Source organism: Prunus mume, linkage group LG1 (genome assembly GCF_029339155.1).
Source record: "Prunus mume cultivar Tortuosa linkage group LG1, ASM2933915v1, whole genome shotgun sequence".
Classification (NCBI taxonomy): domain Eukaryota; kingdom Viridiplantae; phylum Streptophyta; class Magnoliopsida; order Rosales; family Rosaceae; genus Prunus; species Prunus mume.
This window is the reverse complement of record NC_142698.1, coordinates 8,874,753-8,895,403: the sequence shown is the minus strand read 5'-3', so window position 1 is coordinate 8,895,403 and position 20,651 is coordinate 8,874,753. Positions and strand designations below refer to the sequence as shown.

General features: G+C 37.7%; 2 protein-coding genes, 1 long non-coding RNA gene and 2 pseudogenes across 4 annotated transcripts; 4 read left to right on the top strand and 1 right to left on the bottom strand.

Moving 5' to 3' along the window:
* The first annotated feature begins 2,942 nt into the window (after positions 1-2,942).
* On the top strand, positions 2,943-10,751 carry LOC103333156 (linamarin synthase 2-like). Its single transcript, XM_089043993.1, has 3 exons — positions 2,943-3,497; positions 4,246-5,025; positions 10,381-10,751. Exons 1-3 carry the CDS (start codon positions 2,984-2,986, stop codon positions 10,539-10,541), a joined length of 1,455 nt encoding a protein of 484 aa, XP_088900119.1. The 5' UTR covers positions 2,943-2,983; the 3' UTR covers positions 10,542-10,751.
* LOC148920951 (uncharacterized) lies at positions 7,736-8,512 on the bottom strand. The gene is made up of 2 exons (XR_016122850.1): positions 8,394-8,512; positions 7,736-8,220 (listed from the first exon to the last, which is right to left on the bottom strand). It is a non-coding gene; the product is annotated as an uncharacterized LOC148920951 (long non-coding RNA).
* A 104-nt stretch (positions 10,752-10,855) lies between the features above and the next one.
* On the top strand, positions 10,856-13,860 carry LOC148920950 (linamarin synthase 2 pseudogene; annotated as a pseudogene).
* A 568-nt stretch (positions 13,861-14,428) lies between these two features.
* LOC103333146 (linamarin synthase 2-like) lies at positions 14,429-18,342 on the top strand. Its single transcript, XM_008235943.2, is given in 3 exon segments — positions 14,429-14,773; positions 14,775-14,979; positions 17,202-18,342. Coding segments are annotated over 3 exon segments (1,443 nt in total). The 5' UTR covers positions 14,429-14,464; the 3' UTR covers positions 18,131-18,342.
* Positions 18,343-18,466: 124 nt separating this feature from the next.
* LOC103333135 (linamarin synthase 2-like) lies at positions 18,467-20,489 on the top strand (annotated as a pseudogene). The gene is made up of 2 exons (XR_016123233.1): positions 18,467-19,117; positions 19,321-20,489. The product of XR_016123233.1 is annotated as a linamarin synthase 2-like (transcript).
* Positions 20,490-20,651: the final 162 nt, after the last annotated feature.

Here is a 20,651-nt window from a genome sequence, read left to right as displayed (position 1 = left end):
GTGCGGCTATCGAGGCTTTTTAAATTGTTTTCAAAGAAATAGTATAGCGGATGGCGATACTCAGTTTTCCCAATTTTTGACCAAGAATAGTATAGACGCTCGGCTATACTCGGTTTTTTTTCCATAATTCTTTTGTTTTGTCAAACTGGGTTTCCCTCATATTACTAGTACTGCCACTGTTAACACTACTCGGCACCAAAGCCGTGACCTGTGCTTCCCACATGCTCTCCCTCACAAAACGACTCAAGAACTCACCTTCATGCTTCCACGTGGCTCTATACCATTGGATGTGTGGGTACCACACATGTGCCACGTCATCAATTTAACAAAAAATTTGATGAAAGCAAACGATAGGGACCATTTTGATAAGTGGAGACTAACTTTAAGAACCATTAGTGTCATAAAAAAAACATTAAAGACCAAATATGATAATTTCACAAACCTCAGGACCATTTGTGATATAACAAAAATCCCAAAAATAAAGGGTGTGTGGATTTGAACTCAGCACAAGCTATACGGGATTTTATTACCACACTGTAGGGACGCAATTAACTTGAATAGGTTGATATGTCATAAACTTGAATGGGTTGAAAATGAATCCATAGGGCCACCTTGAGAATCCATTTATTGAACTTTTCAATGATTAAACAGACACAAACATTGTAGGATATAGTGAGAACAAATATACAACTTGGAAGTCCAGCTTACTTGGAGTTACAGATGAAGAGGATCCATAAATCAGCAACAAACAGTGCTTTAAGAAGACCAAAACAGAGAACAATCTCTCAAACAACTCTTCTAATGTGGCCGGGGTCATTCATTTCTTGAAAGCTAGTGGCATAGAAAAGAAAATGACACATGAGCTCTTACACGCACCGGTTTCCATTGGTAGGGATATAGAAGTGACACACACGTAAGAAAATTTCGCATGAGTACAGGTATGATTAATTAGCTGATCGGGACCCTGGCTTTTGTGCAAGAGGGAAGAAAAATAGAAAGAAGACGAAGACAGGAGAGTTTATCTCAATTTCTTTGGAGTTTTTTTTCTTCTTCTAAATTAAATTTTAGTGGTGGTCCCAGTCTCCCACATTAAAAGGATGCAACATGTTGTGACATGTGGCCGATATTTGAAGCAAACATATTCCCTTTTGCACAAACAGCAAGTGAGAAGCAGTCATTTTTGTCCATAAGTCCGAAATTTGATGAACTAGTTGAGTGATGGATGATGTGATGTAACAGCAGGATGCGTACTTGCATTGAGTTTGTAAGACAACACAACACATTATTTGGTGTTATCTTCACTGGTCAAGATTCTACCTGGATTTTTTTTTGACCAAAAAATGAATGTACTTGAATTTTTATGTATAGAAAATTAGATATAAAAAAGAAATTTTCTATTTAAACCTCGCATTTCTCTTTATTTATTATAATATTTAAATCATTAAACTATAAATTTTATACAAATTTATAAATAAGCAATCCTAGACATGTATTTATAAAAAAACCCAAGCACTATTTAAACATAGAAACACACCCAAAATCAACCCCAAAGTCAACTTTTTGGGTGTGTTTATAAATAGGTTTTGAGTGTGTGTAATGATGGGTTTTGGGTGTGTTTATAAAGTGTTTTGGGTGTTGGGTTTTTTTATAATTTCAACCTTCATTTTGGGTGTTTTAGTGAAACTCCCTAAATTTTATTATTGTGTAAAAAGACAAAAAATGTCATCCAACTTAATAATTAACCCTAGTACATCTATACACATATCCCATCACTCTTCATATCAAGTTCTAGAAACCTCCTTCCAACTTCCTATTTACAAAATCTCTCTCTCTCTCTCTCTCTCTCTCTCTCTCTCTCTCTCTCTCTCTCAAGTTCTCAACTCAATAATACCCAAGTGTTAGAATTCCAGTTATAGTTCTTGGAGAGAGATAAAGTTGTTCTCTTTCTCTAGAAAGTTTTAAATTTCGGATTTGGGATTTCATTTGTTTGTTTTTTTTTTTTTTTTTGCTAAGAACAAATAAAATTGTGGGGTTTAAATAGAAAATCTCTTTTAGTTCTTATTTTTTCAATTTGGGGTGTATTTAAGTGTCGTTTGGGAAGATAGTGGGGTTTTCTTAGAAAATGTGAAAATTTAAATTAAAAGTTGGGGTGAACTAAGAGAAGTGTGAGGTTTAAATAGAAAATCTCTAAAAAAACGACTTGCAGGTCCATTAACTATCTTTCCACGTCAGCAAAGGACTTGTAGGTTTTTGGATATATACAACGAAGTGTCCACACGCTCGAAGGGTAAGACTAATCCCCGCTCGGAGTTCGACTTGCCTCTAACCACAAAGTGTTTCCAATTGATTTCGAACTCTTACCAGTTAGGTACTAGGATCAGTCCGCCAGCTGGAGGTGGCAGTTTGCCAACCGCACCACATATTGTGGTTAAAGAACTTGTGGTTTAAGTGGTTAAGAGTATTGCTTGTATATGGGAAAAAAAAAAACAAAAACTATATTTCCATGTTAACAAATTTACCATAGCCAATATTTATAGTTCATATTTTTCAAAATCTTGGGCCCATTTGATTACCATTTCAATTTTAATTTTTAGTTTTCAATTCTTAGGTGTGAAATGGCCTCATGGAACTGTGGTGCCTTGTTTTGAAAGACTAGACGATTCCTTGGTTCTCAAATTTTCCAGCAAACAGTAAAACAATTAATTATATAAAAGGTGAAAGATTATGCCAGTGATTAGCATATTGACAATTTAAAAACAAATGAGAAATTGTCTCCGGATGCACACGGGACATAAATTTGAAGTATTAGTGAAAAGGGCAATTTTATTGTTAGTAAACAGTAATTTTTATTTTTATTTTAACAAAAGTGACTCCAATGTCACAATCTTGCTTAAATTGGCAAGGCTTGGCACATGTTCTATAAATGGCATGAGAGCAAAGTTGGCTTTTACCACACAGGTCTTGCTTGTATTGGTAAAGAGAGATGGGTTCAGTACGAGAAGCAACCAAAAAACTACACGCAGTTTGTGTCCCTTTCCCAGCTCAAGGCCATGTTAGCCCCGCGATGCAATTAGCCAAGCTTCTTCACTCAAGGGGCTTCCACATAACCTTTGTCAACACAGAGTTCAACCACAGGCGCCTAATCCGGTCCAAAGGCCCGGACTCTGTCAAGGGCTTGCCCGACTTCCAGTTCGAGACCATACCGGACGGGCTGCCTCCTTCGGATAAGGATGCAACCCAAGATGTTCCAGCCATATGCGACTCCACCAGGAAAACCTGTCTAGGTCCATTCAAAGAGCTGGTCACTAAGATCAACTCCTCATCTCAAGTGCCACAAGTTACTTGTATAGTTGCAGATGGTCTCACGGGATTTGGGAGGCAAGCTGCTCAGGAGTTAGGCATTCCGGAGGTCCAGTTTTGGACCTCCTCTGCTTGTAGCTTCTTGGGTTACTTGCAATACAGTGAGCTCGTCAAGCGAGGCATTGTTCCATTCAAAGGTATATTCCTTTAATTATTATGGACGCATTTTTATTGTTAACCTTTAATATTTTAGGCTTATGAACATTTTTATGTGTGAGGTTGAATCATTCAATCCCACGATAATATTCCTTGGAGTGATAAATTTTTTATGAGGCTTGAGGTAGACCAAATGATACACTTGCGTAGTTTTTCAACCATTGCTTTTTCTTGGTTGAGCTGTGGTGTTATCCTTCTATCCTTTTGACTCTTTTGTATCCTTTTGTTCCTTTTAGATATTTGAAAACTAGATATCTCTTTTTTTAAAAATGGAAAAAAGTTCCATTAGATTTTGAGGAGGTGTCAAGCAAAACGGAGAAAAATATTACTAAACTAAGAACTAGTTTTAGGATTCCCCACTACTAAAACAAGTAAGCATGTTGAAAGTCATTCACTCTTAATTTTGTATGCATGATAACATAGACATAATTTTTTTGTTTAATATAAAAATATTTATTTTTGTTTTTTTTTATATACAAAGCGATATTGATGAAGGAGAAATCAAATATATAGGAGCTAGAATGCAAAGTAAATACTCTAAACCACTTGCAAAATACATAATTACTTTGTTCGGAAAGTTAGGTCCAGTTCTCCTAACTAGAAAATGACACCGTATTATGTAGAATATTAGCCTATGAGTTTCGTGTAATATTTGAGATCAAATATACTCTTGTAATGTGACCATAAAGTAAGATCACACATATTGTTCACCTTCCGTGCATATTTCAGATGAGACTTTCCTGCATGATGGTACACTGGATACACCAATTGATTGGATTCCAGGCATGAAAAATGCTCGGCTCAGGGACATCCCCAGCTTCATCAGAGTCACAGATGTCAACGACATAATGTTCGATTTCTTGGGATCCGAAGCACGAAACTGTTTGAAGTCTTCTGCAATCATCTTCAACACATATGATGAATTTGAACATGAAGTGTTAGACGTAATATCGACCATATTCCCTAACATCTACACCATTGGCCCCCTTAAGTTGCTTGAGAGGCATTTGCCTGAAACCGAAACCAAATTGGTCGAGTCAATTAGCTCAAACTTATGGAAAGAAGACACAGAATGTTTGAAATGGCTTGATCAGAAGAAACCTGGTTCAGTTGTGTATGTAAATTATGGGAGCATAACTACAATGACATATCAGCATCTGAAAGAATTCGCATGGGGGCTTGCAAATAGCAAGCACCCATTTTTGTGGATTGTTAGGCCTGATGTGGTAGAGGGAGACTCAGCTATTTTACCCAATGAATTTTTTGAGGAGATTAAGGATAGGGGTTATATAGCAAGGTGGTGTCCACAGAACCAAGTGCTAGCTCATCCATCTGTTGGGGCTTTTTTAACACACACTGGCTGGAACTCTACTCTTGAAAGTGTATCCGAAGGCGTGCCAGTAATTTGCTGGCCTTTCTTTGCTGATCAACACACGAATTGTCGATACGCATGCACTGACTGGGAGATTGGAATGGAAGTGAGCCCCGATGTGAAGCGTGACGAAATCTGTTAACTATGGAGAAGAAGAAGTGCTGAAGAGAGAAAAGTAAAGCTCTGTATATTCTCAGAAATTGTGTTTTTACATAGTTCTTAAATGAACCACAGACCCAAGCTTATATAGCTAGCTAACCTGCTTAACAGATTGCTTAACAGACTAACTAAGCACGTGAAGGGCTAACAAACTTGCCACCTCACCAAGGACACGTGTCACTAGTAACATCAGCTAACATTCCCCCTCAATCTCAGCTGGGTTGTTACCTAGCCTGAGATTGGAACGATGTCGAATGAACACTGGACTATGAAGTCCCTTGGTAAGAATATCTGCAACCTGACCATCTGTGGGAATATATTGCACAACCAGATCTCGACATTGAACTCTTTCTCTAACAAAGTGATAATCGATCTCCAAATGTTTAATACGCGAGTGAAAAACTGGATTGACACTAAGAGCCAATGCTGACATATTATCACTATGAATAATAGGTGCCTCTGGCAGTGTCATATGTAAATCACACATTATCTGTCTAATCCAAGCAATGTCTGCTGCACAATTGGCTAGAGCACGGTATTCGCTTCAGTGGAACTACGAGAGACTGCAGCTTGCTTCTTCGATGACCATGAGATTGGATTATCACCAAGAAATACAACATAACCTGTGGTAGAACGTCTGGTGTTAGGATCACCTGCCCAATCAGAGTCACAATAGCCAGACAAAGCATAGAGCCAGGAGAGAATGTGATCCCATACTGAAGAGTACCTTGCGGATATCGCAAGATACGTTTGACCAAAGCAAAATGTGTATCAGTGGGAGCATTCATAAATTGACACACTGTGTTTACTGCAAAAGCAATATCTGGTCGTGTAAAGGTCAAATATTGTAATGCTCCAACAAGACTTCGATACAATGTTGGATCAGAAAGAAGAGTACCTTCATCTTTCAACACAGACTGATGAGGTTTAATTGGAGTCAAACATGGTTTACAAGTGTCCATGCCTGCCTTCTTAAACAAATCTCGAGCATACTTAGCTTGATTGACAAAAATATCACCATTGTCCTGATAATGAACCTCCAATCCAAGAAAATAGGTAAGACGACCTATGTCTTTCATATCAAATACCTCCCCCAAAGAATCAATAACAGATTGTACCACTTGTGTATCTGATCCAGTGATGATTATATCATCAACATACAATAATAGAATAACCACAGAGGTAGAATTTTGTCTGACAAACAGACTAGGATCTGAGTGAGATGATTGAAACCCCAAAGAAGGCAGATAACCTGTAAACTTGGCATTCCATGCACGCGGTGCCTGTTTTAAACCATATAGGGATTTCTGTAATTTGCACACATAATTAGGATATGTAGAGTCAGTAAAACCTTGAGGTTGCCTCATATAAACCTCTTCTTGTAATTCCCCATGAAGGAAAGCATTTTTTACATCCAATTGCCGTAGATTCCATTTAAACATAGCAGCTAAACTGAGTACTAATCTGACTGTGGTGTGTCTCACTACAGGACTAAATGTTTCGTCATAATCCAAACCATGCTCTTGACTAAATCCTTGAGCGACCAGCCTAGCTTTGTATCTAGAAATTGTTCCATCTGAATTTCTTTTTATTTTATATATCCACCTACATCCTACAATATTCTTGTCAGGAGGAGAAGGAACAAGATTCCATGTACCTTGTAATTGAAGAGCTTGAATTTCCTCTGCCATAGCCTGTTGCCATTCTGGTTGAGCTGCTGCTGCCTTAAAATAAGTTGGAGCCTCGGGTTCTATGATGAAGTAAGCATAGTTGCAAAGCATGAGAAATCTGGAAATTGTCTTTTCTGAACAACCCCAGACTTGAGTCTGGTTTGCATAGGATGACAATTAGTAGAAAGAGGCATTGCATAGGCATCCGATGACTCATGAATATTTGAGTTAGATGGAATAGGTAACACGACCTCCAATTGATTGGTTGAAGTAACAGGTAATATAGAACCTGATGAGAACTCCAAGGGCTCAATATTATTGGGCATTGGAAGTTCTGAATGAGGTTCCATAGAAGACTGAGCAGAAGAGGTAGATTGTTGGGAAGATGTATGAGGCAAAGTAACCGAGATATTGACTGGCCTTGGATTAGATGAAGCAACTGTAGTAGAAATTGGAGGTGACTTTAACACCTTAAAGGGAAAGAGACTCTCATCATGAATCACATGTCTAGAAATGTGAAGTTTCTGACTGAGCATATTATAGCAATAAACTCCTTTATGGCTCAATGAATATCCTAGAAACACACATTGGGATGATCGAGATTCCAGTTTATGAGTATTATCTGTTTGAGCAAAGGATATACAGCTGAACCAAACACCTTCATGGCACTTAAAACCGGATGATGACCAAGAACTTATAATATGGAGAAGTCATGTCCAATCCTTTGCAAGGCATTCTATTGATAAGAAAAACCGCATGAGCTGCTGCATAATACCAGAGATTAGAGGCAATTCAGCTGTCTGTAGGAGAGTAATAGCTGTCTCTATCACATGTCTATTCTTTCTCTCAGCAACTCCATTTTGCTGAGAGTGTAAGGGCATGATAGGTGATGACTAATACCTTTAGATGACAAGAACTCCCGAAAAGCTTTACTAGTATACTCACCCCCTCCATCTGATTGAAAAATTTTGATATGAGCTTGATATTGATTAACAACATAGGCATGAAACTTGACAAATGTTGGCAAAACATCAGATTTATTAATAAGTGGGAAAATCCACATGTATCTTGTACAATCATCAATGATGGTAAGATAATATCGAAAACCTCCCACTGCTATACATGCTGAAGGTCCCCAAACATCACTGTGAAGCTTATGAAAAGGTACTATAGTGGTAGATTGAGAATGAGAAAATGGTAATCTATGCATTTTGCCTTGAATACAAGCAACACAAACTTCAGAACTAGTATCTGCATGCCAAGGAATCGAGAGGTCTTAAGTATATGAAGCAGCACTTCATTGGAGACATGTCCTAATCGAAGATGCCATAGCTTTGACGTCACTTGTTGTCCTAGAAAAGCCGTTGGGGAAGGCTGAGACGCTGTGGCAGATTTATTAGATTGAACTAGGGAAGTAGAAGAGGCATTGTTCTCAAACTGAGGAATGGGATAGAGGCCTTGTCTACTCTGCCCTTGGTACAGGATCTGATTGGTGTGCTTGTCCTGCACATAGATGTAGTGTTCATCAAAGATAACCCTGCAGTGATTGTCCCGACATAACTGATAAACAGATAAGAGATTGGCAGCAAGATGAGGAACATGGAACACATTATTTAAATGTAAAGATCCAGGGAGATCTGTCAACATAGAAGTACCAATATTAGAAATAACCAAACCTTCTCCACTGCCTACTGTCACTTTATTCTCAGAAGAGTATGGAGTAGCAGTCATAAGGTTGGAGACATGTGGAGTCATATGATGTGAAGCGCCACTATCAGCTATCCACAGATCATCAGGAGCATACAGAAGGCACGTGTCTGTCATAGCTTTGTAGAGAAGGAGGTGGAGTGGCTCCCTGATACGCAAAATTCGCTCTGTGATAGCAATTTAAAGCAATATGTCCACGTTTCCCACAGATTTGACATTCCACAATAGGAGGAGGAGCAGAATTTTCAGGAATTCGATAAAAGCAATTTGTAGCTGTGTGACCTCTCTTATTCTGATCGACATTCAGGAATTGCCTGTGTTTTTGGACCAGAAGAAAACTTGGGAACAAAAGACCTTGGTTGAGAATTGAAACGGCCACCATTATTGCCATGAAAGCCTCGACCTCTATTATTGTAGTGTGAATTAGTAGGCTGACTTGCTTGAGAATAATGCATTGTTGGTTGAGAATGAGGCACAGAGGAGGACTGAAACCTGGCATTAAATCCCATAGTTGGTGAAGTATTTGAGTGAGAAGGACCAGTTATGGTTCCCACTGTAGCAGATGAATTGGTTGAAGAACTATGCACATTGTTAGCAGTAGATGAAGATCCCAATTCAAAGGAGGTTACACCCATCATACCATGCATAGAGTGAGACATTGCTACAATTCTGGCCTCAATATTACGTTCTGCAGACAACATGATGAGCTCTGAATTCCTTGAGATTGATTGGTGTTTCCCTTGCTACTAACACCGTTTTAATCATGTCAAATTCAGGAGGTAAACCATTAAGTGCAGCAATGATAATGTCATCATCAGTTAAGTGAACTCCTGCTGCAGACAATTGATCCCTAATGTGTTTCAACTTAAGCAAGAACTTTTCAATAGAATCACTGCCCTTATGTAGAGTATGCAATTCAGTCTTGAGTTGATTAACTCGTGCTCTAGAAACCTGAGGCATATCTATCAATTAAATTCAACCAAGCATCCCTTGCCGTTTTACAACCTATGACATATTCCATAGCATCATCGGATAATGTGGCAATAAGAAGACTTAAAAGTGCCTTATCAACTTGAATCCAAGACCTATAATCTTCAGTAATCTCTGTTGTGACTCCCTCTGACTCAGAGATGGTAAATTTCGGTGGACACACAGTAGTGCCATCAAAATGCCCATACAAATCATATCCCTGTAGTACAGATTGCAATTGATCACGCCACTTGACAAAATTATCTTCTGACAGCTTAATGGTTAAGACTCCTAATAAACCCTCAATTCTAGGCATCGGAAAAGTCATGATTGACAATCAACTGCTGATATGAAATATAAGCAAGAAAACCTATGTGCTTCAAGAAAACAGGGCTTCGTGCCTCAGATCTGTACTTTGTGTCTCAATAAAAGCTTCGTGCTTCAACAATGGCGTTGTGCCTCGGAAAAGAAAATATCGAAATTAAACGATCGTGCTTCAATATAGGCTTCGTGCCGTAATAGGAGCTTTATGCCTCAATTCACTGAATCATTTGATCTAAATTCAATGTCGATGCATAGAACAAGTTTAGAATTCATACCAGAGCTGAATTTATTGAACGAAGAAGAAGCTCAAACACAAGCAAAGAATCGCATCCAGAATCGCAAGATTGTGCAGCACAAAATTTCCATGAAAACTCGCCATGAAAGGTACAGAATCAAGCTTTTCAAGCGGAGCGGAAGCCGGAGATCAAGAGCCGAAGCTCGATACCATGTTAACTATGGAGAAGAAGAAGTGCTGAAGAGAGAAAAGTAAAGCTCTGTATATTCTCAGAAATTGTGTTTTTACATAGTTCTTAAATGAACCACAGACCCAAGCTTATATAGCTAGCTAACCTGCTTAACAGATTGCTTAACAGACTAACTAAGCACGTGAAGGGCTAACAAACTTGCCACCTCACCAAGGACACGTGTCACTAGTAACATCAGCTAACAAAATCGAAGTGCTTGTTAAGGAGATTCTAGAAGGAGAAAAGGGGATGAAGATGAGGCAAAAGGCAAAAGAATGGAAGAAAAAAGCTGTAGAAGCTACTGATATTGGAGGATCATCGTACAATAATTTTGATAGATTGATTAAGTCTCTCCATTAAGGTGGATGACTGCTACAATGAGGAACAAATATGGTTCCTTGTTAAGAACTCCCAAATATGTATATGTTCAAGTGCTGTAATAATGTTTATGTTTTATTTGGACGTCAGTTGTTTCTCTAGTTGTTTGTAGCCCAACTCTGTTACAGTTTCCAAGCAGACTGGGCTTATGAATAAAATTAATATCCGTTCAGACTTCTAGTTTGTTGCAAATGCATACGTATATTGATATTCGAATTACCTGTTGATTATGTATTGGGTCGATCCCTGTTTTAGATTTCGAAGCGTTTCAAAAGCTAAGGGCTCGTTTGGTATATATTCTATTTTAATACGATTTTTTAAACTCAAAAATAGAATTTGACTCCAAACACCAAAATCGGTTTTTATAATTTAGAAACCTTATAAAAAAAACACAAAAGCTAATGAATATGATGAGATATGATCACCAAGACGAAATGACTGGATGTATTCCAAAAAAAAAAAAAGACCAAAGGACTGGAAGGCCAACTTATAGTTGGTAAAAATATAATAAAAGAAGCCTTGACAATATTTGATCGGTTGCAGCTTTTTCCTCTTGCCAAGCAAATTTAGCAAAAGATGGTTCCAGTTGGAGGAAGAACACGACCCCATGTAGTTTGTATCCCCTCTTCACAAGGGCATGTTAGCCCTATGATGCAATTAGCCAAGCTCCTACACTCAAAGGGCCTTTGACAACTCTGAGTTCAACCACAGGCGCCTCATCAGGTCTCAAGGGCACCCATCATCCCTTATGGGCTTACCTGGCTTTAGATTTGAGGCCATACCGGATGGGCTTCCACCATCTGACAAAGATGCTACCCAAGATGTTCCTGCACTCAGTGATTCCATCAGAAAAAACTGTCTTTGTCCCTTCAAAGAGCTTCTGGATAAGCTTGGTGAATTGTCTGAAGTGGACCCAGTTACTTGAATAATTTCAGATGGATGGGGTTTGGGAGCAGAGCTGCGGTGGAATTGGGCATTCCAGAGGTTCAGTTTTGGACTGCCTCTGCTTGCAGCTTCATGGGTCACTTGCAGTATAGTGAACTCCTAAAAAGAGGCTTGGTCCCATTCAAAGGTACTCATTTTCTTGGACCCTTTTGTTTTCTTATTTTTAGTGAAAATGAATTCATCAACAACATCTAGAAATTCATAAACTCAAAGCATATCAAAACAAAAGTGTAATTATGTTTAGGGGTTCAACCTAAGCGCTAGAAAAATAAGAAATAACATTGACACTAAGAAAATACAATAAATAAATAAAATGAAAGAAACTAAAAACAATGAGGAGAAAGAGAATTGCATTTTCAACCTCTTGGATCCTTGCCTCAAGGCTCCCCAAGGTTCTCTCCAATTATCATGTCATTTTCCCCTTTCTTTGTTTGCTCTTGCTCTCCTCCTTCTCTAAAAATCAGAAATTGCAAAGTGTAGAGAATGATTTTTCTTGCTTGGCTGCTGCCCCTTAGCTACCTTCTTCTATTTCTCTCTTTCTACTCATAATCCATAAGATACTTTACCTTTTACCCAAAGTCTTTGGCATATGCTCCACTTTTCTTCACTTCCATCATTTCATTTTGGTTTTAATACATAGAAAGAGATTCTAATTTATTACCAATCTGAAATCAAATCTCTACAACGTAATTAATTGTTACCAAGAGGTGTGGTAACAATTAGAAGGGGAGATGATACCAAAAGAGGGGTAAAAGTGACCCAAAATAGATTTTCAGAATTAGTATCAATGTTGGATCAGTTGGGGAGGTAATATTTTTTCAATGGAGCTAACTTTTGGATATGTTGTAATCAAAACCCATTGGAACAAGTTTCATGAAGAGCTTCACCGCATCCGAGCACCGGAACATTCTGACCAAGGCCAAGAAGTTGACCTACGAAAATGAGCAAAAACATATTTTATATTCAATAATGCACTTTTAGCTCACATTTATTCCAACCAAAGTAAAATCCATAAAAACACAAAAAGGAAGTAAAAAAACTATAAAATTTTAAGAACTAACTCAAAACATTGGGTGAATGACATGATAAATCATGTATAAAAATGAACCCAACAACTGCCGAACCAATTTCAATATAACAATTTAGTTCAGTTCGATTTTGACAAAAGTCAAGAAAATATCATTCCAAACCAAATCAATTTAAGACGATTTGGTTCAGTTTGGTTCGGCCGGTTTGGGCCCAATTCTCTTTCCTTTTGCATTTTTTCAACATTGTTAGCCCAATTACAACCAACAAATTTACAACTTGCTCCATACTTAATTTTTTTCTATAGTATGAAACCATCCTAAAGCTCAACATGCCATAAAAATTTCAAATTTCAAAAACTAATATAGCTCAATTCAAATATCCGTATATAGTTATTACATGATTAGAGTATTAAACATGTACAATATAAAATAAAAATATATATACACATAAACGATCCGATTTGATTTAGAGCGGTTTATAAAAATTCAAAATCAAACCAAACCAAATCATACATGGTCCGATTCGATTTTTAAACCATTTGACATTTTTTTAATCAAAATCAAACCAAATCGATAATTACAATTTAATTTCATCGGTTCAGCCTAGCAAAAATTGCAACTAGACTAGCTAAAACAAAAATGGCCTAACATATTTAATAAACCCATTACCCAAAGATCGCATAAAGTAGAGGGAGACTTTGGAAAAACACAAAGGAGAGAGAAATTTTGTAAAAGAAGTCAAAATGGACAAAATTGCCCTTATTTATTTGTGGATTTCCTAAAGAATCCTTTACATTTGTATGTCTTTAATTTGAAAGTTGAGAGGTTTTTCTATCTTTTTTGAAAAAGCTTTGACTTTTTCCAAAAGTGAATTTTTTTTTTTGGCTAAAACCTAAATTTACTTAAAGGGAGGGGGAGGGGGGAATAGAAACTCCCAAAAAGGAAACCCAAAATTCCCACACGTATTTGACTAACCATCTCTGCCAGATTAACCCGCATGTATTATTGTTGTGTTGATTGTTGCGGATTTGTTTGCAAGCACAACAAATAAACAATGCAATTGTTCTTTTGTTCTTTTTTCTTCCCCACGTGTTTGTTCCTCTTAGTGCGCACCGAAGACTAAAACAAGTAAGCATTGTGTTGTGTTGTGCTCATCAATGCATGATATTGTTCTTTATTTTTTGGGTACACGATATTGTTCTCTGTGTTAAGTAAACAAATTTGAAAATAAGGGCCTCGTTGTATTCGTTTGTTGTTTATGACTCTCAAAATCGCAGGAACGGTCATACTTTATGTAGCTATAATATTTATATTTTATGATTCTCAAAATTGCAGGAACGGTCATACTTTATGTAGCTATAATATTTATATAATATTTATATTTTATGACTCTCAAAATCGCAGGAACGGTCATACTTTATGTAGCTATAATATTTATATTTTATGATTCTCAAAATTGCAGGAACGGCCGTATTCTATGAACCTACAATATTTATATTCTTAGTCAGAAAACGTGCCCTTCAATGACAACGATGTAAAATTAATTACTCCTCCAATGTTGCCGGGGTCATTCATCTGTTGAAAGCTAGCAGCATAGAAAGGAAAATAACAAACGAGCTCTTACACGCACAGGTGTCCATTGGTAGGCAGGGGCGGCCCTTCAGCAAGGGCAAGGTAATCATACATATTTCTACCTATCCCATGTCGGCCCATGTGATGATCTGAAGCATTAGTGAAATGGGCAATTTTATTGTTACTGACACATCACTTGTATAGTAGTAAACTGTAATTTTTGTTTTGTTCTGACAAAAGTTACTCCAATGTCGGTATCAAGTGCCGAAGAGGCAAGGCTTGGCACATTTTCTATAAATGACACGACACGAGCAAAGTTGGCTTTCACCACACAGGTATTGCTTATATTGGTAAAGAGAGATGGGTTCAATAGGAGAAGCACCCAAAAAACTACATGCGGTTTGTGTCCCTTTCCCAGCTCAAGGTCATGTTAACCCCATGATGCAATTAGCTAAGCTTCTTCACTCAAGAGGCTTCCACATAACCTTTGTTAACACAGAGTTCAACCACCGGCGCCTAATCCGGTCCAAAGGCCCGGACTCCGTCAAGGGCTTGCCCGACTTCCAGTTCGAGACCATACCGGACGGGCTGCCTCCTTCGGATAAGGATGCAACCCAAGATGTTCCAGCCTTATGCGACTCCACCAGGAAAACCTGTCTAGGTCCATTCAAAGGAGCTGGTCACTAAGATCAACTCCTCATCTCAAGTGCCACAAGTTACTTGTATAGTTGCAGATGGTGTCACGGGATTTGGGAGGCAAGCTGCTCAGGAGTTAGGCATTCCGGAGGTCCAGTTTTGGACTGCCTCTGCTTGTGGCTTCGTGGGTTACTTGCAATACAGTGAGCTCGTCAAGCGAGGCGTTGTTCCATTCAAAGGTATATATACTTCCTTAACTTAATTATTGTGGACCCATTTTTATTGTTAACCTTTAATCCGTTGCATATTTATTTTAGGCTTATGAACATTTTTAACTATTATGTGTATATAAATTATCAAGACACGCATGACTTGACGTTGAATCATTCAATTCCAAGCACATTTGCTTTTTGCTTTTTCAAAAGACTAATCTTTTAACTTCTTTCAAAGCGATATTGATGGAGAATATTGATTGAGGGGGAATCAAACATAAGAGTTAGAATGTAAAGTAAATACTCTTAATCACTTTCAAAATACATAATTATTTTGTTCGGAAAGTTAGGTCTAGTTAAGAAATTTTGTTATAAAATGGGTGAGTGAGAATATATAGTTTATATTATAAAGTAATTAATAAGCTATGCACTTATTATAATATCACCTGATTAACCTCGTGATTATATAAATAAATTTCTCAGAGAGAGGAAGTGCATATTAAACTTGCACCCACGACAAACATAACAGAATAATAATAATAATAATAATAATAATAATAATAAACAAGAGAAACCAAACGGGGTGCATCTCTCTGTTTTTTTGCTATTAAGATTCATGGCGGCTTTCATATGATGGGGCTCACTTTTATTAGAGAGATAATACACAATGTTGTATGTCTAGCATTTTTCATTATTCAAAATGAAAATATTAAAAAAATTAACCACTAGCATAATAAGAATTAAATATGACCTTTGCAGTTTGAGTCAGTTTAAATTTATTGACGTCAAACTATAAAAACATAAATAATTAACTTTGACGTGCATATATTAGTTGTTAACACAAGAACAATAGAATTAGAGCCAATATATTCATAAAAGAGTAAATTTCATTAAAAATAAAATTAGAGAGTTAGGACTAAAGACTTCACATATTGGTTTTTTTTTTTTTTTTTTTTTAACTTTGTGTATTTTAAGGTCAAAACATTGGACTATATAGGTGTAATTTTCCTTTTTTCCTAAGAAAACATCACTGGATCTACAGTCCACTATCTGAGTCCGCCCTTAATTATGTTGCAAAAATTATGTTTGGCATGTGGAAAGACACGTGAATGTGATGTCTTATCCTACGTTTTTCAATGTCTATCTCCACTACTGTATTTGCTGGGGACAGCGTGATAAATCTTATCTTCCTTGTCAGAGCGAAAAATAGAATTGGATAAATTTATCGCATGAATTAAATAGTGCTTAAACAAGGCAGAAAAAGGAAAAAACAAGAAAAATCAGCAAAAAGCCAAAACATCATCGTTGTAACCGATGCACAAAAGAGAATCGGAGCATAATGAATAATAAACAACAGAAACCAGACAAAACTACTCCAATTATTGTGGGGGACTTGCATTTTGAACTTGGATGAATTGTAAATGCTCACTCTCGCTAACCAGCGCCGAAAACAATGTTGTTAGATGGACCTAGCTACAATCCTTTCTGTTATTGTATATTTTCATCGAAGAATCAATATATTACTATGGGAAAATTACTCAAATTGTCCTCAAATTTATACCCGATTTATATTTTGGTTCCTAAACTAAATTAATCGTTCAAATGGTCCACCAACTCTTTATTAATCGGCGCTTTGATCCTAACGTTACATTTTCTGTTACATTTAGTCATGTGAGCAGCACATGCTACATTTGTGGGAGTAAATAAGACTTTTGACCTATGTATCACTATTTTATCACCACTGTATCACCTATGTATCATCACTTTATCACATATTTTGGGAACATAGGACGATTATGGAAGGTTGTACCCTTACATTTGATGGCAACATTAACATAATGTAACAGTAGGATCAATGGAGCAATTAATATAAAGTTGATTGATCTATTTGAACGAATAATTTAAATGAATGACCAAAATGTAAATCTAGTATAAGTTTGAGGACCATTTGAGTAATTTACCCTCTTACTAATGATCATTTGGTTTAGTGAAACGTTTCCTCGTAGAATAATAAATAAATATATGTTGCACATTAATGCCAAAAAAATATATAGTTATGATCTTTGTATGTATGGAATCTCAGTTCTTGAACATTTTTGAGTTGGAATATATATTTTTCGTCTGAACACTTTGAAGTGGAATATTAGCCTATGAGTTTAGTGTAATATTTGAGATCAAATATACTCTTATAATGTGACCATATATAAAGTATGATCACACATATTGTTCACCTTCCATGCATATTTCAGATGAGACTTTCCTGCATGATGGTACACTGGATACACCAATTGATTGGGTCCCAGGCATGAAAAATGCTCGGCTCAGGGACATCCCCAGCTTCATCAGAGTCACAGATGTCAACGACATAATGTTCGATTTCTTGGGATCCGAAGCACGAAACTGTTTGAAGTCTTCTGCAATCATCTTCAACACATATGATGAATTTGAACATGAAGTGTTAAAGGTAATATCGACCATGTTCCCTAACATCTACACCATTGGCCCCCTTAAGTTGCTTGAGAGGCAATTGCCTGAAACCGAAACGAAATTGGTCGGGTCACTTAGCTCAAACTTATGGAAAGAAGACACAGAATGTTTGAAATGGCTTGATCAGAAGAAACCTAGTTCAGTTGTGTATGTAAATTATGGGAGCATAACTACAATGACAGATCATCATCTGAAAGAATTCGCATGGGGGCTTGCAAATAGCAAGCACCCATTTTTGTGGATTGTTAGGCCTGATGTGGTAGAGGGAGACTCAGCCATTTTACCCGATGAATTTTTTGAGGAGATTAAGGATAGGGGTTATATAGCAAACTGGTGTCTACAGGACCAAGTGCTTGATCATCCATCTGTTGGGGCTTTTTTAACACACTGTGGCTGGAACTCTACTATTGAAAGTGTATCCGGAGGTGTGCCTGTAATTTGCTGGCCTTTCTTTGCTGAGCAACAAACGAATTGTCGATACGCATGCACTGACTGGGAGATTGGAATGGAGGTGAGCCCCAATGTGAAGTGTGACGAAATCAAAGCACTTGTTAAGGAAATGCTGGAAGGGGAAAAGGGGATGAAGATGAGGCAAAAGGCAAGAGAATGGAAGAAAAAAGCTGTAGAAGCTACTGATATTGGAGGATCGTCGTACAATAATTTTGATAGATTGATTAAGTCTCTCCATTAAGGTGGATGACTGCTACAATGAAGAACAAATGTGGTTCCTTGTCAAGACTTGGCTAAGCTTTTATTTGCTAAGGGGTTTTATCTTATTTTCATGTTCAAGTGCTGTAATAATGTTTATGTTTTATTTGGACGTCAGTTGTTTGCAGCCCAACTCTGTTACAGTTTCCAAGTAGACTTGGCTAAGCTTATGAATAAAATTAATATTTCCGTTCAGCCTTCTAGTTTGTTCCAAATGCATATATATGATTGATACTCGAATTACCTGTTGACTATGTATTGAGTTGAATAACAAAACAAGACAAAAGCCAATGAATATGATGAGATAAGATCACTAAGGCTGGATGTATTCCAAAAAAAAAAAAAAGAGAGCGAAGGACTGGAAGGCCAATTTATGGATCAGCGTCTAAAACAAGAGACTTCTTCCATGTCTAGTTGCAGCTTTTGCCTCTTGCCAAGTAAAATTTACCCAAGATGGCTCCAGTTGGAGGCAGAACACAACAACCCCATGTTGTTTGTGTCCCCTACCCTTCACAAGGGCATGTTAGCCCTATGATGCAATTAGCCAAGCTCCTACACTCAAGGGGCTTTCACATAACCTTTGTCAACTCTGAGTTCAACCACAGGCGCCTGATCAGGTCTCAAGGGCACCCATCATCCCTTGTGGGCTTACCTGGCTTTAGATTTGAGGCCATACCAGATGGGCTTCCACCATCTGACAAAGATGCTACCCAAGATGTTCCTGCACTCAGTGATTCCATCAGAAAAAACTGTCTTGGTCCCTTCAAAGAGCTTCTGGTTAAGCTTGGTGAATTGTCTGAAGTGCCCCCAGTTACTTGCGTAATTTCTGATGGGGTCATGGGGTTTGGGAGCAGGGCTGCGGTGGAATTGGGCATTCCAGAGGTTCAGTTTTGGACTGCCTCTGCTTGTGGCTTCATGGGTTACTTGCAGTATAGTGAACTCCTACAAAGAGGCTTGGTTCCATTCAAAGGTGCTCAATTTTCAGTTCTTGTTTTCATTCAAGCCCTCAATTTTAAGGAGTTCAAGGAATCTTAATATATTAAGTGTTAGTTAATGAATAGATATGAAGAATTACTTGCTTTGACAAATTTGTTGAAATATGCAGAATTACTCTTTATATGACCATCAGCTCTTAATCTGATCACAAATTTCCATTACATGTATGTGTCTCAGAGAAAAACTTGGATAATCAAGATGATACACTTGATGTGCTAATCGATTGGATCCCGGGCATGAAAAATGTTAGGCTCAAAGACATCCCTTACCACCCTAACGAAATAATGTTTGATTTCATGGGATCAGAAGCACAAAACTGCTTGAAATCCTCTGCAATCATCTTCAACACATTCGACGAATTCGAACACCAAGTGCTAGAAGCAAGTCTCGGGGATTTTCCCCAACATTTACACAATAGGTCCACTTCCTTTGCTATGCAGGCATGTCCCAGCTGATGACAGCCAAATCAAGTCACTCAAGCCCAAGCTTATGGAAGGAAGACAGAGAATGTGTTGAATGGCTTGACAAGAGAGAACCGAACTCAGTGGTGTATGTAAATTATGGGAGTGTGGCTGTGATGACAGAGCAACACTTGAAAGAATTTGCATGGGGGCTGGCAAATAGCAAGCACCCATTTCTGTGGATAGTTAGGGCTGACGTGGTAATGGGAAGTGATGACTCTGCACTTCTGCCTCCAGAGTATTTTGTGGAGATCAAAGATAGGGGAAAGATAGCAAGTTGGTGCACACAAGAGCAAGTTTTAGCACATCCATCTGTTGCTGTTTTCTTGACACATTGTGGTTGGAATTCTATCTTGGAAACTGTGTGTGAGGGTGTGCCTGTGATTTGCTGGCCTTTCTTTCGCCGATCAACAGACGAACTGTGGATATGCATGCAGCAGTTGGGGAATTGGTTTGGAGGTAAAGCATGATGTGAAGCGCTATGAAATTGAAGCACTTGTTAAGGAAATGATGGAAGGAGAGAAGGGGAAGGAATTGAAGCAAAAGGCACTAGAATGGAAGAACAAGGCAATTGAAGCTACTGATATTGGTGGACCTTCTTATAATAATTTTGAGAGATTGATAAAAAATGATCTACATTACGACGGATGACTAGTGTATAGCACTATCTAGCCCCATAGTCGGGCATCTCAGTTTAAAGGACAAAAATTGTCCATTTGTGTCAAATTTACACCACCTAGTGTCAAAGCTTTTTACCTAATATTGAGATTTGAGTGTGGAATGTTTGACTCCAAAGTCATATATTTGAATCTCTTCCTATGTAAGTACGGTTTCAATTTTTTGGGGCTGCTACCGATTCTGCTAAAGATTTGGTGGGTTTTCTCATGTTTCGCTTTCGTTGATTTTGCATGTTTAGTTTGATCTCATTCTTGGAGTTGGCTTTATTGGCCAATTATCCCCTTGCTGTTTAATTCTTCTTTTTAAAATTTCTCCTCGTTCTGTCGAAGATTTTTTTATATAAAAAAAGTACCGTTTCAATTCAACTTA

What these genes read in the sequence shown, in the direction of transcription:
- LOC103333156 (XM_089043993.1), top strand. Translation starts at nt 2,984, where the DNA reads ATGGGTTCAGTACGAGAAGCAACCAAAAAACTACACGCAGTTTGTGTC. An exon ending in AGGCATTGTTCCATTCAAAG is followed by an intron (nt 3,498 to 4,245) that starts GTATATTCCTTT and finishes TGCATATTTCAG; the next exon opens with ATGAGACTTTCCTGCATGAT. An exon ending in TGTGAAGCGTGACGAAATCT is followed by an intron (nt 5,026 to 10,380) that starts GTTAACTATGGA and finishes TAGTAACATCAG; the next exon opens with CTAACAAAATCGAAGTGCTT.